At 37.8% G+C, this 24,987-nt stretch overlaps 2 protein-coding genes across 2 annotated transcripts; both read right to left on the reverse strand.

Moving 5' to 3' along the window:
• Positions 1-6,352: 6,352 nt before the first annotated feature.
• LOC146390360 (nuclear factor 7, ovary-like) lies at positions 6,353-9,310 on the reverse strand. The gene has a single exon (XM_084923428.1). It carries the CDS (start codon positions 9,157-9,159, stop codon positions 7,801-7,803), a length of 1,359 nt encoding a protein of 452 aa, XP_084779554.1. The 5' UTR covers positions 9,160-9,310; the 3' UTR covers positions 6,353-7,800.
• A 9,758-nt stretch (positions 9,311-19,068) lies between these two features.
• On the reverse strand, positions 19,069-24,271 carry LOC146390361 (uncharacterized). Its single transcript, XM_084923431.1, has 6 exons — positions 24,029-24,271; positions 22,437-22,556; positions 21,412-21,443; positions 20,987-21,331; positions 20,803-20,880; positions 19,069-20,269 (listed from the first exon to the last, which is right to left on the reverse strand). The coding sequence occupies exons 2-6, from the start codon at positions 22,442-22,444 to the stop codon at positions 20,124-20,126; spliced, it is 609 nt and encodes a 202-aa protein (XP_084779557.1). The 5' UTR covers positions 22,445-22,556; positions 24,029-24,271; the 3' UTR covers positions 19,069-20,123.
• Positions 24,272-24,987: the final 716 nt, after the last annotated feature.

Genomic DNA, 24,987 nt, shown 5'->3' on the forward strand with positions numbered 1-24,987 from the left:
GACATCAATGCTAGTGTAATATGTTAAGAGAAAATGTATGACTAAATGCACTGACTGCTCATAGTTGAGTGCACTGGAATTAGACAACTCATTACTATAACTGCTTTGTTCATTGACTGGCTCATCCAAAACTGGAATCCTGGTACCACACTCGACTCTTCTGTGATGATAACAGAGAAGAACGGTTTAAAGGTTCAGTTTAAGCCCTTCTAAAATGTTTAATTATCAACCACTTTGGGAGGTTTTTCATTTCTGAATGATATCCTTAGTTCTGACTTTATTCAAACTGTTAGGGCCTCATGCATCAACTCCTGCCAACTTCGATAGCACATCTTTGTTATGAGAAGAGCCACATTGACATGTTCAGACACAGTTTTAAAATCGCTTAAAGAAAAAAATACTAATTATTTGAGTTGACCACAAAAAAGACATAAACAGCAAACTGACCGAGGCAGTTTTCTGGAAAAAATAAGGCCCATTCCTCTGTGTTATAACCTTGAATGAGTTTCACATAAAATGCATTTTTGATAGTGCAGTACACCACAGCCCAACCTGAGCATCACCCACACGCAAGCCTATGATTTAGTGCCCCATGCATGGATATTGGAATAATCATATTTAACCAGAACTCAGTGGCACAATGGAAACAACGACTGGAGGCCAACTCCGAGGCAGTTACCATTAAATATGGGCTATATCAACGTAATGCACTGACCCTGCTGCTTTACTGCATAGGCGTTGACCCGCTAAGCCATCTTGTCAAAAAGAGTGGAAACAGATATAGATTCGGGATTTTGGTGACCATCAGACACCACCTGCACATGGATGTCATCAAGCTTTATGCCAGGAGTGAGCAAGACGTTGGTACAATGATCCACTCAGCAGGATCTACACTGAGGATATAAGGATGTCATTCAGATGGGACAAATGTGGCCCCATGGGCCAGAGTGGTGCAAAGTCTGGGAATGTGACTGAAGGGGTGGCTTTAACAGAAAGCAGTCATATAAAGGACAGCTACAAGTACTTGGGTATCTGACAAGCCAGCAGGAACTGTGAGACAGATGCACAGAGGTCCATCACAGCCATGCACTTACTACAGGAGACAGGTGTTTAGAAGACAGCTGAATGGTAGAAATAAGATTCAAATCATCAATGGGTTTGCTCATCCAGTCATTAGAACCAAGGTGTAATAACAAGCTGGCCACAGGAGGAGACAGGTGCCACAGATGTCAAGATACAAAAACTGTTTACAGTGCACTGAGGTCTCCATCCAAAGTCAATCACTCTGACGCTAAATGAGAAATGAAATGAGGGAGGGCGAGGATGAGTGTCATAGCCACAATCCAGGATGAAACATGGACCATCCATGAATACATCAGGAAGATGAACTCTCGAGATGAGCTGCTCATAGCACAGACTGAGAGGGAGATTTTTTTATAGTGTGATCTTTAAGTGTCAGGAAAAGGTTGAAAAATTTGTAGTGAAAATTTGGAGGGTGTTGGAAAATTTTTTAGTCTTTAACTTCAGGTTTGGAGATTGGGGCCAGTCCTCAATATGTGACCTGAAAATACATTAAAAAGAGTAAGTGGGAGTATAAAAATAAGAAGCGTAAAGTTCTTTCCAGAGAAAGGAAAAACATTCTGCAGTGGGTTGTTCCTGGAAACAACTTTGTACATCAGTGTAACTGTCATGGTTCTTGGTTTTGGTCCCAGGGTTTTGAGTTTCTTTGGAGTTTTTGGAATCACCTTTATTGTTAAATGTTTTTTGTTGTAATAACCACCATTTAAGAAAAAAGAAAGGAAAAAAACATATTAACCTGCTATTTAACTCACAGTTAGTGATTTCAGTAAATTTGTTTGCTTTTTGAGAGTTTGTACAGCTTATATACATTTATAGTCTTTGGGTACAAGTCTGTCAATCCCTAACTATTTATCATCACAGATATAAATGCAGTAGGATTAACCCAAAGAAGGTAGAATCTAGACTATTTACAGCAAAAAATATATTCATCGTGTTGATAAATTAAAATTGGCAGATAAAATATCAGTGATTCCAAATTCTCTGTTAAGAAAATGGTTTTAAAAATTTAATTTCATTACGGTGAAGTGTGAGTTAAAATAATTATCTCTGTGAATCACCACTCACTGGGAAAACCTAAAAACAAAACTTTTATGAATTTAGAGTAATTTCCATTTCTTTGTTAGGTCCCTCAATCATAATTGATGTTCAAAATGATTTTAGTCAAAGTGATTCATTCATTTAAAGGAACTCTAACAGAATGAGGTCCGCACAGTGGCCACACTGAAAAGACAAGATAGATAATTACATGCCAAAAGTGAAATCACTTCCTATCTGCGTATAACAAATCTATACGTCTGTTCTTCTTTAAATATTCTGCTTAGAGTGAGCTGTGTTTCTTTTCCACAGGGGTAAATGTGAAATGATTCATGAAGTTCCTCCATTTTCTGAATTCATTCGTTATTTATAAAACTGAAACTGGTTTTCAAGTAAATCACACCTGAGAAGACTCTGCAAACATAAACTTTGATCCAACATGCGTTTGCTCCCACTTTGAAATCTAACTCCATCTCAGACTTTGCACCAACAGCAACATGACCCCACCTTTCAGCACACAGAGTGAGTAAATTCAGTCAGAGGCTCAGTTGTTTACAGCTCTGTTATATTCAGTCAGGAATTTCTGAACCCTTCACGTTTTACCATGCAGGCTACAGATTACTATAAATAAAGGGAACAGAACAGAAATAAACAGAATTCTATAAATTAACGGAAACAAGAATAAAAAAACAAAGAAACAAACTTGTAAAAATTATGGAAACACTTTACATAATAGAATGACTATGATGCAACTCTAAGATGAATAACTACAAATGACATATTACACAGTGTCAATCATTTTTTTTCTTAATGTACCCTAACACATGTGCTCTTTAATTTCTTTGCATGTTGTTCTTGCAACACATAAATTTATCCTCATAACAAGAGGTTGCTGGGAAGACTAAACCAGGGACTCCATGACATTAAAATACATCCATAAGTCCTCCTGTAATATACACTACAGACCAATTCAGATCCCAAAAGAATTTCAACACCAGCATTCCCAGTATGGTCACAATGGTGTAAAATGCTCTCTTCTTTGATTGGTCAACCCTGCCTCTGTTCCTGCTCTCTTCTCTTGGGCCTGAATGAATTAAAACACAGAGAACAGAAAGGCTGCAAAAGGAGGAGACGGTTAAAAACAATATCAAAACACATATATTCACAATGGCGAGGATGATATCTTTTATCATTATAAAACCTGTTATTGCAAAGCAAAGCAGCCAAACACAGCCTATGCTGATATTCCTAATTCTGACCCCTCTTTCTTTCCTTAAGCTCCGATAAGTGATGGGATGAACAGCAGCCATGTAGTGCTCCACACAAGTCAGCATGTGAAAGAAAATCAGTCCAAACCAGCAGATAGAGTAAAGAAAGAACGCCCAGAATAACATGTTTAAATTATTCATGACGCTACCACAATAGCTGAAGATACACGCTAAGACAGCAAACAGATACACGCTAAGACAGCAAACAGGTCCATGATGACGATGTTGTAGGTGAAGCAGTCAGAGTGACTCAGTGTTACTTCCATGAAGGTGGAGCCTTTTTTTCCCTCCATTCTTGGAGACCATGTTGGAGGATGAGGAAGATGGCAGTGATGCTAAATGCACGATAGATGAAGGAGCTTGGTTCAGAGATGAGACAGTAAAGATGCAAAGAGGACTGAGAGGAAAATGATGAGTTTGCCAACATCTGGAAAAAAAAATATTTTAAATTGAACTCCTACTTTGACTCAGTTAAAAAAAAAAGAAATCTAAAATGACATTTATTTATCAACTTTTTATTTCATTGAATTTAATATATAGGTAGATTTTTTTTCCATTCATAAAATGTTTTTAAGAAAGTACAGTATCATTGCCCAGCCTGAAGTGTGACAATGACCAAATGGGAAAAAAAGTTCAGCAATGGAAATTATGTTGACATACACATGCACAACATAGACACACACACCTAAATCTTCACCCATGTCATGCATTTCTTTATTGACTACCACACACTACACAAAATGCAAGATGCGCCTCATTTGGCTTAATCCACCTGCTGAGTTTATTTTGTCCATTCATTAGGATTAAAAGTGTTTAGTATTAAAATCATGTGCAGAGCTTGGCATATTCAAATGAACCAGAGGCATTAAAGGCATCATCTGTCACTGTCTCACCTCTGTTGTGATGTTAGTTTTGTATGACATATTTCCTCAGTAGCAGGAAATATGCAAAGCTGCATGTTTTTAGAGCACATTAAAATGTCCATCAAGGATTCTTTTCAAGTTTTTTTAATTTTCTGTCACAATATGCTGAACTTAAACTTAAAGAACTTAAACACATATAAACTTTGTGGTACCCTTCATTGTTTCTTGTTATGTTTATTTCATGCATAAGCATGACATATTACTACATGAAAGATGAGAAGGCATTTAAACTGTCTATCCGCTGTGTTCATGGTGCACAGTTAGTACACAGTTAGTCAGAAAACTGCAGAATTTTTAAAAACCATACAGTACTATTACAAATAAATATTGTTTTGGTAATATCACTTAATTTTATAAAAATCAAATGAACACCAACCTTTGATTATGTTCTCTTCTCTGTTGACTCCTGTTCATTTGATTATTTGCTCGACAACATAATAGAGCTGCACTCCACCCCACTCTGTCTCTCCAAGTATAATTTAAACATAGTGTATTTACATTCAAATAAAGACATGTGGCAATGATGAATTAACAGTGAAATAGTTGCACGATCAATGAATTGATCAGAACTCTGTGTTTACCTGTAATCCCAGATTGTCTTGATGCATGCTCAATCACTCAGGTAAGTGAATCTCAAAAGGCTGATTCTGTTCATCTGGACGTAGCGTTTTCTCATCATCCACTCATTGTCTCATCGTGGAGTTGTGTCATCCACTTGTCGTCACTCATCCAAATGACGACAAGTGGATGTTTCTCACACTTAAAATGCAATGTCAAGATGAACAGAATCAAACTTTTGGGAGTGGAGCGAGTAATGTTTTACATTCATTTGATTCAATAATGAATCAGCACATGCAGTAAGGTTGATTTCTAGAATCGATTCCAATTCACAAGTTCCCAATTTGATTCAATTTTGCCTCAGACAGTCAGAAATATTATAATTCTGATCATTTATCAGTACTGACACTTGTGAGACTGTAAACATGAGCTGTAAACATCAGAACAGATGCCTTTGTGTCAAAGTAACTGAGGATAAAACACAGAAAAAAATGTGGGAGATTTTTCTAGCCTGAATTTTTATAGCAGATAACCTTAAAAATATTCTGCAGTAGAACTAAAATGGAAGAAATCATGAATCAACATATGAACATTACCTGATGCTGCTGAAGTGAAGCAAAGCAAAGTTAGAGGTTGAATTAGAGACACAGTTAAATGTCTTGCAATTTGGCATCATCATGGCTTTGTTGCAGGTCATTTCTAAAAAACAAACAAACCCAAAAACAAAACAACAACAACAGCGGCTAACAGCGCTGTACACAACAGTAGACTGGTGCGTAATAAGGAAGCGCATAATGCAAAAAACAGAGATTTGAAATGGGAAACTGTGCTTAAAGTACACTGAGAGAGAGAAAAAGTGCTGTGCAGAAAGTGTGATTTTATCGTTGTGGAAGTAAAACAGACAAAGTAAGAGGGAATTCATCACAATGTTTATCAGACATTGTAGTTTGGATCTTCTTTTGCTGCTGGCTCAGTGAATTTTGGCCGGAGTGATGAAACCTGCAGCTTCAGAATCTGTGGGATGTTGACTTCCAGTCCCGCTTCTCTGCATACTTGCCTTTGGGTGAGAAATCTGCACTTTGTGTGGAATCAGTTTACCTGCTCTCATTTAGAGTTTTAGCTGTTTGGTGGTTCTTGAAATAGTTTTCTGAGTTTTATATCATGATATGTGCTGCGTGGCAGGCAGGATTGGACCCAAATGCATGACTCATAAAACAGTCAAAAAACATAAACTCACAAAAAACAAACTAAACTTAGAAAACAGGAAACTAGAAGCAAAAGCACTGGGAAAAGAAAACTCTAACATCATGAAACTAGAAACACAGGGAGATTCACATACATGAGGTGGTATGACGCGACAAAGGGCAAAGGCAAACATTTACATTTAAAAATCGATTCAGGATTTAATGAATGATATCAACTTAAAACATGTACCTCGCTCCGCATTCCAAGGGCTGCAACCTGCAGCGCAGCTCTCTGGGCATCAACTGTTGTATTAACAAAAAAAAAAGCCGTGGCAGCTCATTAGCTACACTTCACCTTATAATCAGAAGAATTTTCTTCCTACATACATCATTGTCATTTAATGTTGGATCTGATACAGTCAGAAGAATTTTTCATCAAAATACTTAAGCAATGATCACAGTGTCTCAGAAAAGGTTTTACTTGCAAGCAGTTGTGCTCTCTACATCGCAGTGTACAGAGCAGTGGACAGAGTAGGACTAAAGCACACAATGTCTTCCCCTCGGGGTTGAGTTTTACGAGTACTTAAACGTATAGAACTTTCCACTGCCCATGCAGACATGCTGAGAACGGTGGTCTTATTTTCATTTAAACAGCTCTCCTGCTTTCATTTCCTTCAAACAGCCTTTTTTTCTGTTTCACAAATCCCCTTTCAAGATTGATACTATTGATATTTGGATCAATCCGCCCTGCCTTCTTGGTGTAAGGCTGAAGTCATTTAATGTTCATCTGCATTCATCTGTGAGTTGTCAGAAAACACAAGGCAATCTCTGATGACTTCTCAGAGCAGCGGTGTTCTGTGCAATAAAGCATCTCAGATCAGCTGGTGCCATCTTGAGGTCACAGTTGGTTATTGTGCCTGAAATCTGTTTAATTGTTCCTGTTTTCCTGTCACGCTGAAAGGGAAGTATTTCTTGGGTTCTTCACACATGCTCATTTTGTTCTGATGGTCCTGTGATCATCCATGGAGGCAAACTTCAGATAAATGTGTTTAGCCTGGTTAGTTTTTCTAAGTGCAGTGGCTTGACTTTTCAGAAAAAGGATCTTGTCATCATAAATTGTTTGCTGATTGTCAATGTTTGTTTTTATTAGTTTTTTTTTTTTTTAAATCATTCCAAAGATAAAACAAAGAAAAGACAGAGTTAATCATGTGATTATGGCAATCCAGTATTCAGAAATATTAATTACAGAGAAACAATAATCAAAGTTTATATTGGACACAGTTTATATATCACAATGCATCATTCTAGAAACATCATTTCTTCTCCAGTGTAATTCTATTTAATACATTTCTACATATCCTATCTCGTCTTATACTTTAGTTCCATCATCAAGGTTATAAATGTAATTTTGTATTCACATTGCCCATACACATTACATGTCTTCAAAAAACTGCCAATAAAATAAACTGTGTGCTGCTGGTTAGTCAGATAGCTTTCTAACTTCTGACATCATCACAGATTAAAAACTTGATAAAATTTTAAATATAGTTTGGGGGTCATTCAACAAGAAACAGTGAAATGATTTTCCATGTGAAAAAGTGGACAGCAGAAACAAAGAAAGAGTGAGAACAGTGTGAGTAATAAAGAGCTTTGGAACAATAAGGCAGCAGGAGGACAGCTGCAGTTTAACAGGTTTGTAACAACAGTAAAATATAATTATAATGAATTAATTTACACTGACAATGACACCTTCTACAGCAGAACCTTCAATTTACCAACCACAGTGTTAATGAATGGAAACATCCTGTCAGTGAAAGTGTGTGTGAAGGTGTGTATGTGTGTGTTAGTATCAGGATCAGAGAACGACAGCTTTCCTCTGTTACAGTTCAGATTCACTCTGATCCTCTGAAACTTCTTCTGTACTGAGAGAGCAGTGTCTGGAGCTGATGGTGACCACGCATAATATTTACCTTCATAGAACCTTATTCTCCATAATCCAGACAATCTGTCTCCCTTCCTCTGCACAGACTCTGCAAACACACCCAGGTTCCACCATGTACTATATCCAACCTCGACATCCCAGCTGTGAGTCCCTGATTCAAAGCCTTCAGAGCCCAGGACAGAGTAGAACCGATCAAACCTCTCTGGATTATCAGGAAGCTGTTGTTCATCTCCTCGTCTCACACTGGTCAGATCCTCAGAGAGGATGAGTTCTGGATGAGCAGTGTTTGGGTCCAGAATGATAGGAGTGTAGGAGACCATGTCCTTCATGTTGTTCCAGATGTTGAAGGTCAGATTGGCCAGGTGTTTGGCCTGGTTTAACAGAGCTCCTGAGGGCAGCTGTGGATCATCCAGCAGGGGGCAGTGCTGGACTCTTTCCACTGCAGCCTTGTAGTTGTTCAGGAATGAGATGTCTTCACCTCTCAGCTCCTCCTCTGTGGCTCTGACTGTGCCTGAAAGAGCAGCTATGTGTCTGCTCAGGGACTCCATCTTCTCCTTCATCATCCCACTCTTCTGCTCCTCTTCCTCCCTCACTGCAGCCAGCCTGTCCTCCTCTTCCTCTGCTAGAAACTGGCGAAACTTCTTAAACTGCTCCTTAATCCGAGTCTCTGTGTGTCGGGCCTGGACGTTAATGTGTTTTGCTATTTGATCAAACTTCACTTGAAGTTCTGCACAAACCATCAACTTCTTCTTTAAGGACTCCAGAGTTTCCTGAAGTTCCTTCTTGTGTTGTTGTGCAGCTTCATCGATGGGTCTGAAACTGTGGTTGGTGTGTTTTTCTGAGTCTCTGCAGATGAGACACACTGGCTGCTGATGATCCAGACAGAAGAGTTTGAGTTTCTCAGAGTGCAGACTGCAGAGAGCCTCTGAAGCTGTCTGATCTCCGTCTTCTAAGAACGACTCACACTGGTTCTTTAAAGCCAGGTTTACAAGTTGATCATTCCCTGAAGATCTTCTCTGACAAACTGGACACTCGTGTGTTTTTTTCTTTCTCCACCATCTCTTCAGACAGTCTTTACAGAAGCTGTGGCTACATGACAGAATAACAGGATCTCTGAAGACCTCCTGACACACCGGACAGCAGAGATCGTCCTCTGATCTGGAAGCCATTGAGTCTGTGAGTGAAGCTGAAAACAGCAGACAGGAGTTTTGCTCAAACTCACATTCAGTGTGTGGAGCGTCAGCAGCTTTAAGCAGCAGCGTGGGAGTTTTCCAGTTTTCTCTCCTGTAGCTCAGATGAAACTTCTGGTTTGATCTGAACTCTGTCTGATCGTCTCTGCGTCTCTCTTTACTACGTATGAATAACATCCTTTTGCCTAGTTTTTCTCAGGTGAGTCATGTGAGGGGCGGAGCTTAGCTGTTGCTTCACTCATAAATAAGAGTGTTTCTCATTCCTGAGTTCAGATACTTCACCTGCACATGTCCCAACATGAAGACCTTTCTGAATCTTAGAAAAGAAAGTCTCATTCAGTGGTGCTGCAGAAACTTCACGCTCAAAAGGGACGTTTTTCTGGTTGTTTAGCAGACTCAGCAGCAGATTTTAATGCAGGAAAACAAATACGGATCATTTCATGTGTTTAGTCCTGAGAACACTAGTCATTGGCTCATATATCATATATCAAAACCTCTGAAGTCTCCTCATTTCTCAGCCTCTCTTTCAGCTTTTAGGAGACATGATGAACTTCAGTTCATTTCATTTCAGCTATTTTAGTGAGAAATATTTAATTATGATGCTGTGAATCTTTTTCACACTAATGTTTGAAATTTAAGTTCAGCTAAATGTTTTTTTTTCCTATGGAAAATTTCACACTTCCTTTGAATATCTCACATGAAAAGCCTTGGAATAGTGTTGCAATTTGGAAGACTGCTGCGGGAAAAGGAACATCTTCCAAACTGACTTCCTGTAGAAACCAGTTAAACTGGTTGGGCGCCAGTAATAAAGGAATCATCTTTTAAAATTAGGTTGCTGCACAACTAGTAAAAAACTGAAATGGTGGTAAACTGCTGTAAGAACACTTTTTTTTCCTACTAATAATCTTTGCACTTAACGAACATGTTTCCAGACATTCAGACATCAGTTTAGACAGTTATATTTATCTTTCTTCACAACTAAAATAAACAACACTACGGAAACCAGGCATAATTTGTGTTTTGGATTCCTGAAATAAACAACTAACATTTCACACATAGGTTTTAGGAATTTCAGGTATTTGAACAGCTACTCCAACATATTTAACCAATCATGTCACTATGCTCTCATTTTGATAGTTTAGTCAGCAGAACCTCGGCCCTGTTTCTTAACACTTCTTATCTGTTTTTTGCTTTTTAATAGCGCTCAAGCTATTTGGGTCTGAAGATTTTAATAGCGCTTGAGCGCTATTAAAATCTTGATTCCTGTAAATAAAATCTATAAACCGGTCTCTTCTCTCTGGATTCTGCTTTGCAGTTGCAAACACTGGCGTCATGACACAGAACAATAAACCATCAGAGATCCCCTCTGCACAGACTCTAGACATGTTTGGTCCCTAACATGTCTAAAGAAAATCAAGTGCAGCTTTAACAGTACCCTTAAGTTTGTCCACATTATGAAATACTGATGGAGTAAATCAGAGAAACCTGCAGCACAGCTCTCTTGGTGTCAGAAAGCACTGGCAGCTCATAAGCTGGGCTTAGTCCCATCAAAGAGCTCTTTAAAAGAGGAGTGGTGTCCTGAAACTTTAACATCTGTCCTTGCCGCAACACACCTGAATAAAAATTGTAGGTCATTAGCAACTGCAGTCCGAGGTGGCAGCCCCTAACCCTACTCACGTAAATTTCAATAAAAGTGCAATTTTAAAAAAATGTATTTCTAAATCTACTTTCATTGCACCATGTTCATTCACGCTTGAGGTGCTCTAATATGAATCAAATAGCTGAATTGCCAGCTCAACATGCAGTCAAGTTCTATAGTCTTGCTAAAGACCTACGAATTTTATCCAGGTGTGTTGCAGCAGGGACAGATGTAAAAGTTTCAGGACAACGGCCTTCGAGGACTAGAGTACGAACCCTGAGGTTTAAAAAGTGTAGTCTGTGATGAATATTACCCAGCAGGCAGTGCAGAGCTAGGATGGATCCATTAGGTTTGGAGATTCGGTAGTTCTAACTGCCTCTATTCTCTGGATGTCTACTCTGATATAAACCCAGCCCTGTGTAGTCTCGCAAGCCCAGTATCCTACCACAAACATCCACTGCGGCAGGTCCCCTCCAGATCAGTGTTCTTGGAATGTGACTGGGCTTAATATAGTGGTTTGGAAAAGCAAGCCATGAGGGTTTGTTACTTTTAGAAGGCTGGAGTAACCCGTATGAGTCATATATAAGATGTAAACTAGTGCTCAGAATTTAAACTTTACTGTTTCAAAAAAGGTTAAAAAGTCCACAATTTAGAATTTTGAATGCAGGATATTTTATTAAAGCAATTTAGCAGGAGGAAAACAAAAGAATGCAAATCAACAATCAAATAAAGCTTAAGTTCAATAACATCTGTGGTCTCACATCTGTCTGCTCCCAGGTGTTCTCGGGTAAATCTGTAGGCTTCACGTCCACTTTCCCAGCTGTCAAGCTGTTTGTGACATCACTGGTCTAGTCCAATCATCTTTCTCCCGGCCTTCTTCAGGCCATTTAGTATTCATGCCGCTTACTTTCAATCTCACTGTCATTCTGTCATGCTCCCTTGCAGATACCTTTGTGAAACACACCTCCTCCACATCACCACCTTTTCACTAAGGCTCCATTCATGGCACCATCTTCATCTCCAACACCAGCATCTAGACTCCAGGGGGTCCTGCGCAGCTCGCTATCACAGCTGGAGGTCGGTTCAGAAGAAACGGGCCATCAGAGTCTAAGCACCACATACTTCTATTTAAATTATGTATAACAATAAAGCATGTCCATTTCTTTCTAATGGTCTCTCCTTATTAAAATAGTAATCTTCATAATCAATTCACATGAATTATATCTTATTAACCTACTCTGAGCTGATGCTGGTTATGTGCTGATCTTTGAGAAGTGAGATTGAGAAGAAAACAGGAACGTCCAGACCTGAAGATGTGCTTATCTCTGTGTAATAATACAACAAGAAAAGCAGCATTCCTTGGAAATTCAGTCCCACAGGAATACCGTGGAAATCAAAAATAAGTAGAGAAAGAGCCAGTAAACACAAAGTCATTAAGAGGGCCCACAGTGTTCAGCAATCGGTTGCTCAGGGTTGGATCTTCAGATGATGTCATCTGCTCATCGCAAGAGCTACAGGAAGAGACAACTCCAAATGTTCCTAGGCGCTCTTGCAACACACAAATTTACCCTTTCTGTATAGAAATAGCAAAGGCAACAAGAGGTTGCTAGGAAGATTGAACCAGACACCCCATGACATTAATATGCATCCATTAAGTCCTCCTGTAATATACACTACAGACCAATTCAGATCCCAAAAAAATTTCAACGCCATCATTCCCAGTATGGTCACAATGGTGTGAAATGCTCTCTTCTTTGATTGGTCAACCCTGTCCCTGTTCCTGCTCTCTTCTCTTGGGCCTGAATGAATTAAGACATAAAGAACAGAAAGGCTGCAGAAGGAGGAGACGGTTAAAGACAATGTCAAGAGGCAAAAATTCACAATGGAGATGATCATATCTTCTATAATTATGAAACCTGCTATAACAAAGCAAATCAGCCAAACGCAGCCTATGCTGATTATCCTGATTCTGACCCCTCTTTCTTTCCTTAAGCTTCGATAAGTGATGGGATGAACAGCAGCCATGTAGTGCTCCACACAAGTCAGCATGTGAAAGAAAATCAGTCCAAACCAGCAGACAGAATAAAGAAAGAACGCCCAGAATAACATGTTTAAATTATTAATGATGATACTATGATAGCCGAAGATAGACCCAAAGACAGCAAACAGGTCCATGATGACGATGTTGTAGGTGAAGCAGTCAGAGTGACTCAGTACTTCCATGAAGGTGGAGCCTTTTTTCCTCCATTCTTGGAGACCATGTTGGAGGATGAGGATGCAGATGGGGAGGACGAGGAAGATGACGGTGATGCTAAATGCACGATAGATGAAGGAGCTTGGTTCAGAGATGAGACAGTAAATGTATAAAGGGAGGGAGGTGTTCATGGAGGAAAGATGCAGATCCAAATTGAACAATGTTGCCTTTGCCAACATCTGGGGGAAAAAAAAGAATAGAATAGTTCTTCATTCTCATTGTACAACAATAAAATTTTGGGTGCTTCACACCAACTGTGCAGAAATGAAATATAAATAGTGAGACAGCGGGAATAAAAAGGAAGGAAAAAAGCCAAATCATTTGAATAAACTTACATTTTGTCTGTTTAGCCTTTATATAGTTTGTTTATTCAACTCCCCCCCCCTTTTTTCCCTCCTAATTTTTATTTTTATTATTTTTATTATTATGTATTTTATTTCTTCCATTATAAGAATGTATATTTTTTTACTATCATTTTACCACCAAGTCTTTGATTAACATTTGTCAATGTGTCAACATGTGTCAAGCAAAATGTGAGAGAAACATCTGCTACAAAAGATTATAAAAGTTTATACCATAATTTTTCTGAGCTTCCTCTGTGTTTCTCTTCACAGAAACAACGTGTCTGTATACAATTATTTGTTCAAAAGATATGTCAGCCCCGCTCCACCTCCTGCCTCAAAACAATCAATTCAAATATGGTAAAAAAAACCAAACAAAAACAAAAAAAAACTGAAACAGTGGAAAGCTATGAAAAACCATTCAGCAATAGACATACACAAATCAACCACTAAGATTACTCTACACTAATGCAAACCTTCACTTCACTGATGTCCTGCATTTCTTCTTTGACTACCACACACTGCACAAAAATGCACTATGTGCCAGACTGGGCTTCATCCACCTGCTGCTGTTTATTTTGTCCATTGGGACAACAAGTGGAAAGAGTTGAAATGATGTGCAGAGTTTTGTATATTCAAACAAACCAGAGGCATTAACTACACCATCTGTCACTGTCTCACCTCTACTGTGACTTTAGTTCTGCTTTACATATTTCCTCAGTAGACGGAAATATGTAACGCTGTATTTAAAGTATATTCAAATATCCCTCGAGACTTATTTTCATATTTTTCATTTTCTTTCACGATATGTTGCTGAAAAAACTCTGACTCAGAACTTAAACACATAAAGCCTTTGTGTTTCCTCTGCTGGTGCCCTTCTTTGTTACTTGTTAAATTTTAATTAATTAAGAATAAGATTGATTAAGGTACTTTGAAATATTTTACATATAAACTGTCCGTCCCCAGTGTTGTGTTTTTTCATGCACTGACTCAAAAGCCTAATGATATTCTGAAAATATAAAACAACTTGTACAGATTTAGTAAGACAATTTTAGTGTTTATAAAACACATACTGTATAGTACTGCATGGATGAATCGTGTTATATGTGGAAAAAAAAGGCTTAAAAACTGAACACACACAATTTTTGAGATGCTCTTATCACTATTCAGAGTTCTAACAGATCTTATGATTTCCAAAACATAAATCAACTTTTTATGACACAGTTATTCATAAAACTGCAGACTTGACAGAATATAGTGGAACTGAAAATAACTTCTTTTTTTTAAAATCTAATTTAATTTTATAATAATCAACACCAACCTTTGGTTTCCGGCTCTCCTCCTTCTCTGTCTGTTCTCTGTGGGATTATTTGCACAAAACACTGAAGCCACACTCCATCCCTCTCTGTCCAAGTATTATTCAAATTGGTGTTGAAATAATGTGACAATGATATAATAACAAATTAATAATTACTTGATTAGTAAACTATTACAGTATCATAGCCCAACTACCTATACATACTCCACATACAGAACATTATGTTTATCTCTAATACTAGAGTGAGTATTATTCGACATTTATTTCATTCAATAATGTATCAGCACATGTGGTGCTATTGTCAGTGTTAGGGCCCCTGGCCTTGTAAGAAGTGAGCCTGCCTATCTTCAAGCAAATTCGAGTGTGGTAACCCACACAGAGAATTGGCTGTTGCAACCTGTGGCGCAAGGAAAGTCTATTGGACTTTTTCTCCCTGGTAGTGGGAAGTTCGGATCTTGTGGGACGGCTCCCAAAGAAGAGCCGGCTCTTTTGGATCCCAAATGGCTCTTAATTTATTATTATCTGTAGCCTCATATTCTAGCCTTACTTGGCAAATATGAATGTGCTGTGTATTGCTTAAGCTTTTTGCATTTAGCGTTTTTATGAGAAGCCTTATAATTGACTAATTTTGTGTATTTGTTCTGTTACAAAAGCAGGAATTCTTTTAATATTTTAATCATACTTTTAATTTTAATTTAACACAAAAACAAAATACTGAAAACAAATCCACAGAACAGAAACCAAACTCAGCAGCCAAACAGTCTGTCCTCAGTGCAGGTTGAAATTCAGGGTGATTTGATTTCTCCTCTGTTAGTATCTGCTTCTTCTTTAAACTGCAGCCAGATGCTGCTTTGTTTACTGGAGTCAGTCTGCAAAGCCCTTTTGCACATGACACATCACTACTGCCTGGAGCCCCACCTGGAGCTCATTGTCATGGCTGTATTTAAGACCAGCGTTGACCACTACTCTTCCCAGATCGTCTGCTAACCAGCGTCGGCATCAAAAACTGAGCTCACTATTGGAGCTGGGAACAACCCCAGATTTTTTGAAGCTTATTAGACCACACATACAAAAAAAAATCCACAACATCATCAGCAACCAACTTCTGTTAGTTACAAAAAAAATAAAGAATTTACTAAATCAAACTACCACATCAGATTTGAAGTGTGATTAAGTTTCAGGAACAGGCTGAAAGACATAAAAACAGTTACACTGAAAATTTGGAGGGTGTCAGACGATTTTCTATCTGTCATGGTCCTGGGTCGGTGACCCAGCGCTTCAAGTTTATTATTATCATTTTTCTAGTTTATTCTGATTTTGTATTTGTTCTTAGGGTTTGAGTTGTGTGTTCCTGTCATCCCTACCTGTGTCTCTCCTCTGTGTTCTGTTCGTGTCCCCAGTTGGTTGTGTAAAACAGTCTGTGCGTTTCCTGTTTTACTTTGTAGGTTTGTGTCTCGTTATGTCCATTAGTTTCAGCTGTGTCCCCGTCTGTCTGCCATTTCCTAATTACCTTGCGTGTGTATTTATACTGCGTGTCTGCCTGTGCTCCTTGTCGTGTCGTCTGTGTTCATTCCCTATGTTTCTCTACGTCTCCCTGTTCTGCCGTCCTCATCTGCCATCTCTGAGTTTCTCCCGCTGACCTTATGTTCCAGGTTTGTTTGTTAGTTTCACCCAGTTTAGGTTTATGTTCAGTCCTGCCCTCACTTCCGTTATTTTCACTGTAAATAAACTTCCACTCGCATCTCCATCACCGTCTGCATTTTGGGTCCTCATTTATTCATCACACGACTGCTGCCCCAGTCGTGACACTATCAGTGTTTAATTTTTAGACTAATTATGACATTTTGAAGTTGGTTAGATACATTTAGTTTCAGTTGAGTTTTATTTATGTAGCACCAAACTCAACAACAGTCATCTCAACTTTACATTCTAAGATAAAGACCCAACAATATAAGAGAGAAAACCTCAACAATCAAAATATCACCTCTGAACAAGCACATGGTGACAGTGGGAAGGAAAAACTCCCATTTAAAAGGAAGAAACCTCCACAGTACCAGGCTCAGGGAGGGTCAGCCATGGCGAACGGTTGGGAGTAGATCACTATGGTAACTAATGCTGAACACATATCCTGGTCCAGGGCAGGTTATGTTGAGACTTTCAGTTTAAATCCACTGGAGAGACACATTTTGAATTTAATTTACAGTTCACTTTAGGTGCGGTACACATTCTGCACATTCTGATGTAGGAACACATTTTATATATGGAACTTGGCAAACAAAGTCTTACTAACACTACTGAATGAAGCCCAGCTGGGAAATTACAGCAGTTCTGATGATGGGTCTCATTTACACTGCTGGAAATGCAGCGACACAGATTAAAACTTTCACCAGTTCCTTTTTTGGGTATTGGTCACCAAGAACATCTGTCTAATCAAAAAAATGACCTGTCCACAAACTAAGTTGATTTCTTTTTCAGTCTCTGAACAGGTTTCCGAGCTGAGCACACTGAGTGTAAAGCCTGTACTAAACAGCAGTAGGCCTACCTGAGTGATAACCTCTCTGTGGTTTGTAGTGATCAGGTACGACTGTGCCACCCACAGTGGGAAACAGAGAATGAGACAAGCAAACGGTGGCCGTTTGATTTGACTGGTAAATCAAGCTCTCTTTTTACCATGACAGACAGCATACATAAGCAGCCATGGTCCCAATCCATCTGTTGATCTCTCGCTCCCCTCTCCTTTCACTCGTGAACAAGACCCCAAGAAACTTCTACTCCTCCACTCGGGGCAGTAACAAGCCCCAGACCAGGAGTGGACACTCCATCCTTTTCCTGCTTAGGACCGTGGCCTCAGACGTGGAGGTGTTGATTCTCATTCTCAGTGCTTCACACTTGGCTACGAGAACCGCTCCAGTGCCAGCTGAAGACCATCACTTGATGTCATAACAGGTGGTTTATACAGATAAACAATAAAAATGGATACACAGAGATATAGTAAAATATGATAAAAGGTTTTTGCTCCATAATAAACAGCAAGGAAATAATAATGTGTAGTTTCACTTTTTATCTTGGATCCACATACACAACTGCCTGAATGCCTGACAAGCATGGGGTGAGATTACATCAGTTCCTGTTTCTCTTTGTTGCACTCTTTGACCTTAGTTCTCTTCTGTACAGATACTAGCATGCAGTCATGTAGTTCTGTTGGACTGTTTACTGCAGTAATGTTTGAGGGCAGAGCAGTAGCAGAGTTTTTATGAGTTACGGATAATCTGGAACTCAATTTGGGATGGAGGTTTGGCTTTTAAATTTGATCTTTGTAGAGTGTGGTACACGATAGGTTGTAAATCCATGGTAGAGTTAACAGAGACAGACATTACGAGCCATTATTTTAATTTATGTATGCTATGTGCTCAAAATGATCTGTGATTGGCTATTATTATTCATGGATAATGTGTATAAAAAGAATAAACAATAATTGCATTATATAGGATATTATGTAGGCGTAGCAATCAACTCTACTTAAACTATTTCATTTACTTCTCTGTTAAACGTTTTAACTCTAACTCTACTGCTTTCACAGCGTTATGTGGGCAAATACCTCCCAACAGCGCCATCATGTGGTTATATGGATTAAAAACAAAGTTCATTTAGTACTACACTGTTCAGCAGATGGAAACTATTCTATTACCAGACAAAAGGAGAGCAGGTGTTTAATGGACAGCATCTTTACATTTTGTTGACCTGATGAATCTCTCTGAAAGTTTATCTAGATATAAATTCCTATCAGTACTGACAGGTCGTTTCTATAACAAAACAATTATGGAGTTGGTCTTTTTAATCATTTATCTGTATAGAAATCACGTTTAAACACATCAAAAAACAGAAAACTTTCAGTTATTTTTGTGTATTATAGTGTAAACAATCCAACTCAGTTCACTGTCCCATCTTTTTCTTTTGTTTCTCTGTTTATGTATCAGCAGTTTGGTCTGATTTATTACAAAGAGCTTAACAGTCTGTCAAATGAACACACAGACAAGCAGATGAACTTGTATTACAGATGTTAGAGCTCCTCTCAGCTCTTTCCTCACAGTTACGACCTGATCTCACGTGTGTATTTCTGAAGCAGAGCCCCTTAACTTCACGAATCTAATGTCAGTACCTGATGCTTCACTTTTGCTTTTGTTTTAAATGCAGTCTTCTCCAGATCAAAAGCAAATAGAAACATTTTTTATTGATTTATCAATCAATTTATTACAACAAATGAAGAAAAATTTATTACAACAAATGAAGAAAAAAAAAATATATAAACAAAGAAAATCAGACAGCAATGTTCTTGATAACAAATGTCACCAAAACACATTCCTACCAGATATAGATCTCTCGATATAGAGACAGACAGACACACACACACACACAGACACGCGCACACACACACACACACACACACACACACTTTGTTAAAATACCAACATATGTTTTAATATTGTTTAAAAAAATATTTATACAAATACAAAATAATATCCAAAAACTTGGGTAGTGCTTCACAGATTAAAAAGAGTGAACGTATAATGATAAAGCACGTTTATAAAACCAATAAAAAAAACCTAAACAGAAATAACACCAAAAACCCATAAACACTGTTATTTTTTTCTTTTTTACATGAAACTGAAAAAAGGTGTTTTAAGGTGAAGCTTATGTTATTAGAAATTATTGCAAGCATCAGATTTAAAAAGTGCTTAATTCAGATATTTAACGTTACATACATGAGACTATTGCAGGTTTTATCCAAGACTGAAACACGTCTGTCAAACTGAAGGGTGCAGTTATTACATTTATTGTTTTTATCTTTGTTTAAGTCAGATGTGATTTGTAAAGACCAAACAATTACATCAATGGTTTTATGTCTTGCCACTTTAATTTTTTATAGAAATGAAGTGTGTTACTGTAACATTACTGTAAGAACATGAAAATGAGTCATTGTCAATTTTGAGCTGAAATGCTGCACGGCTCACATTATTTGCTGAGAGTGAGTTCTCTGAAGAGACAGAAAACCCACTTAAAATGTCAAAGGTCATGTTAAAAAGAGTAAAAGTGCATGTTCAGTGATTTTTCTTTCATAACCCATGCTCATAGTTGAAGCTGATACTGAGAACGGCTGAAAAGTTGTGGTTATTATTTCCAGGAGACCACGAAGGGGATCTGCCTGGAGCCATAATGATGCTGAGAAATGTGCATTTGGATCAAATGTAACTTCGAATGAATCTTTGAATATAAAGATCTAGGCTTTTGTCTTTATAAGTGCAAAACGAAATACATCAAAACATAAATCAGAGCATAAAAATGTTTGATTAAAATTCAACTACACAGAGAAAAAAAAAAAAAAAAAAACTTTCACAGTATTGCTTGCAGATGTCTCTTAGCTTCTATCACTAACACTAAACCACCAAGTATTAGAGCTCCAACATTTAGAGCTCCTAAAACTGTTTTAACATTGTTCCAGTCATGAGCTCTGCGTTTCTCCTCAGGACTTCTTGCTCCTTTAAGAAGAAGAAAAAAAACAACAACATCAGTTTATATCTGATGTCAGGTGAAGCAACTATTTATGTTTGATTTAACCTTGTCATGCTCAATCATTCAGGGAAGGAAATTACAGAAAGTTGATTCTGTTCATCTGGAATCAGATACTCTTATGTGACCATTTAAAATACATACAGTAGATTTTGTTTCTACTTTCCTTTAAACCCTCCATTTTCTCCCCTCTTTTTCTGCAGCACCAGCCAGTAAGTATTTTTAGGTACTAAATAAATAATAAACTTTCTTTTTTTCTTTTTTTTTTTACAAAAGCCATGGCAAAAACAGGAGCAGTGTTATCGTTGTCAACGCTTCTAAATAAGTGCCCAAATAAATGCCTGGCAGCATTTCAGACTGGCTACCAAGTGGTTAGATTTGTTCTAGAGAGACTTTGTTTTAAAAGAAAAAAGAAAAGTTTCATTACAAAGCACTTTGTTAATTAATGAGTGAACACCTTTAAAACCTTTAATAACCATAGTAGCAGCTCGGTGTGTCCTACCTTCACTTGGTTTTGGTGTTGTGTGGAAGCTGTCACTGCTCACTGAATGAAGGCGAGTCACATTCAAGAGGAAATTTTCTGTAGAAGCAGATTAGTTAGGTGTTAGATTCTCACCCAGGTCATCTTACAGCAGTAACAAAAACAAAGGCACAACAGGTTTGTATCTGGGGTTCTGTTGACCTACCAGAGACCTCATGCTCCCACCTCCTCAGCACCTTATTATAATCAGCAGCCAGATCACAGCGGTAGTTTCCAGAGTCTTCAGCTGTGACTCTGGACACATGAAGTACGACTCTTCCTCCTCTCAGGGCGTCTCTATCGATCTGAACCCGTCCTGCAAACTGCTCGTGCTGAGACTCAGAGTCCTCCACTCCTCTGATCATTTTAAACAAAGTATTTCCATTATCTGAGAGGAAAACACACATCAAGTGAGCTAGAGACACGTCAGCTTGGAGCTGACGGTCCAGTCTGATGGTGATGTTGCTGCCCTCCTTGGCCTCATAGACACTCTGAGTCCCAGCTAATATACCTGAAGAGGAGACAGAGGAAGGTCAGGATTGTAGCTTTATTTAAATAAAAACCTCTCAATGTGTCAATGTGAAAACTCACATAAAGACAGAAATATCGAGATGATAATTTTCCTGTGAGGAAAAAAAAAGGAAAAAAGGTGAGGACAAAGTTTTAGATTTTGTTTTTTGTTTTTTTTTTAACTAGGAGAATAAAAGTAAGACATAAAAAGTAAATGTACATAAAATGGAATACAATGAATTGGAAATGTCATAAAACTATATTTCATTCACAACAGAACACAAAAAACATTAAATTTTTAAAATGAGAAAACGCACAACTTTAAGAAAAAACAAAACACTATTAGCTGAATCAACATGTTTCCAAAAGTTGGGAAGAGACCATTTTTATTGTAGCATCAGGTCTTCTTTTGTAACAGTCTATAAACACGTGGGAACTGAGGAGAGCAGCTCAATGTCCCAATCTTGTCTGATATAAGAAGCTAACAGTCCTGGATCTTCTCTGATGTATTTTTTTTTTTGCTTCTTTACGCTCTAAATGTTTGGAGCTGGTGAAAGGTCTCAATGGCAGGCAGGAAGACTTTTTTTTATTGCATTTTATTGCATTTTTTAATGCAGTGAGGACCAGAACATTACGGGCATTCAATACTGGTTTTCATTTTTGTCCCTTGCCCACAGAGATTTCTCCAGATGATCAAAATCTTTCGATAATATCATGTACTGTAGAGTATTATGTATTTGATAACATTTAGGTCTTCACAATTTTACACTGAGAAACCTTATTCTGGAACTGTTTAACCTTATTCTTAAAATTGTGTTTTTCTTAGTTTAAACAGTTAATATTTTTTTTTATTGTGAATTAAATGTGAGTTTATGGGATATGCAAATTATTGCATTCATTTTTTCTTTATACTTTATACAGCTTTTTTAATTTTCAGAATTATTATTGTTATTATTATTATTATTGTTATTATGATTATTATTACACACTTCAAGCCTATAGATTTAAAGCACCTGTTGACATCAGTGTGCAGTGCCTTGTTTAATATTACCTAAGTCAACTTTTCTAACTCTTGTAAGCTCAGTTTTGAGGAATGACGTTCCTACCCCTTCATTCTGCTCAGCTTCCAGGAACCAGGAGCTCCTCTCCATGAAAGTGAGCAAACATGTGACGATGAAGTTTTCCTGGTGAACTTCCTGAGTGCATCACAATCAAGGGCCTGGAACCTAGAAAAGAAAAATGACAAGCATGTGTTGTTGTTTTTTGTTTGTTTTGTTTTGGTTTTTTTTGGTTCTTCACTTCCACTAAATTTCGATTCATGGTGTTGACGTATCCAAGAATTAATCTGTTAAATGTTCCCCCACAGTCCACGATGAAGTTTACAAACTTGTTGTTTAATCAACGCAGGCTGTTTTCTGCCCTTCCGATACATGGATTTGCCATGGCAACCGGCAAATAAAGAGCAGAGCCTCGTTTTAATCTAGTGGACTGAGAAACATGAATGTTTGCAAGTGTGGACCATGAGGTTTATCTTTGGTTCTCCACTTTGTCATAATAATAGACAATAAAAATAGATGGATGGATCTGGATAAAAGGTTCTTCTTATGAAATATAATCGTATTTATAATATACGTTTATGAGAGTAATGCGTTTTTTTTCTTTTACATGATTCTGTTATTTCTTCAGGTTCATCAGGAGGAGGAGTTTGCTGGAGGAAACCTGTCAGTGAGTAGGTCATGTTCACAGAGTCTGTTACTCAACTAAGCGCTTAATTTCACTTGTAGAACAAAAAACCCAAATTTCTTTCAATCTCAGGCTTAACAACCTCCCAGAAGCAACTATTATTAAAGCATTACACCGGTCATGTTTCGGATATTTTCCATTTAACAGTCTGTCTTTAATTCACCTACAGTAACAACAAAATATTGAAAATCGCGACTCTAACAACACGGCGCTTTCAGCTGATGTTTAAAAAAACTTCAACTGCCTCAGGTTTTATTTTGTTTCTGTTTCTGCTACAACCAGCAGAGCTGCTGGAGCTTGTTGTTGCACAACCTTAATTTAAAAACGTTAGTGTAAAAACCAGTAAAAAAACAAAAACAAACAAAAAACAGTTAACCTGGAACACAGGGCAACAGACGAAAACAATTGAAACACAAACTTTGATTTTTGTTGGGGAGCAGCTTTTAGTTTCTAAGAATCAACTAAAAACGATTCACTGAAAAAATATTTTTTTCAACCAGGAAGTAGCAGATTTAGAACTCGTGACAAAAACAAGGAGGAAGTGGAGTAATGCAACGATAAAAAACATATTTCACGGCTCAGAGTTGGTACAGATTTACCTCTGAGAGCTAAATAAATATTCGCAGCAAACAGCAGCACAGAAGTTCAAACAAAAAATACAGCTTTTATTTATTTATTTGAATGGTTTAAGACGTGAACTGCTCTTCTGTTTCCTCAATGCGCACTTTAAATGTCCACAAACTTCACAGCTGTGATCGTTCCAAACAAAAACCGACGAAGAAGCAAAGTCAAAACATTAACACTGGTTTAATAATACTTAAATCAATTAATGCGCTTCGTCTTCATTAGGTAGTCCAAACGTAAATCCTGCCGAGTTTTACATGTTGACATTAAATACGTTTTAAAGGACTGAACATGAAAACACAAAGAGTCAAATCAGCTTTTAGATACTCACCGGTTTAAAGGAGAGACCGCAGCGAGCCGTCCACTTCGTGTAACTTAATAGTGATGGGTCCAGCAACACTGATGCACGTATCAAGCTCACAGAGCGAAATTTGTATCTGTGCAGTGTCTTATTAAGAAAAAAGTCAGGTGATCGGCACAGCTGCTGTATCGCTCGTTGCCAAACTGTGGCTGTATCCCAATCCAGCGACCGCACGCTTCGGAGTACGCGCAGTACGCGTACTATGTACGGTGCGTACCAAGAGAAGTGCGGAAGTGAGAGGCTTGTGAAATGGGACGGTCTAGCCTTCGTCGCGCTGCTCAGGTTGCCTAGCAACCATGATACTACAGCATTGTTTGACATAAATGAAGGAGAGAAAAAATGTTTTTTTGTTCGTTCATTTTGTCATGACATCACTTTGATTAGTTGAGTATCTGAGGCTGAGACCACGGGACTGTAAAACATGATTGCTGGCCTTCATTTCTGTACTGAACAGTCATTTCAAGATTAGTTAGTAAATAACAATTAGCTGATGTTGGTCATGAGACTAAAATCATCTCACTTTGGTAATGTGAATATAATATGGCCAATATTATATTTATTGTCATATTTTTATGATATTACAGGATATATTACAGCAGTGAGCTTGAACTCTGTGTCAAAGATTCAAGTTGCAGTTATTTATATTTCCTATCACCTTAAATCTTCACTCAAAGACAAGTATCTTTGACAGTGTATATATAGATGTATTATACATAAGAGACAAATATTGTTTGTTTAATATGTTGGCATTAGATTACATTTGGCTCAATGCTTACATGTATGTGTAAAAAGCAAATGTACGAGCTGTGATAACTGTTTCTGATAAAATGAAGAGTAGACTGATTTATGAAATATTCCTTTATTGGGTGAGAAAATCAGACCATGTCATAACTGCTTTAAGTCATACAGAATAGATATCAGAGCCTTAA

The sequence above is a fragment of the Perissodus microlepis genome, chromosome 3, assembly GCF_051167445.1.
Source record: "Perissodus microlepis isolate ML-2025 ecotype Zambia chromosome 3, ASM5116744v1, whole genome shotgun sequence".
NCBI lineage: Eukaryota > Metazoa > Chordata > Actinopteri > Cichliformes > Cichlidae > Perissodus > Perissodus microlepis.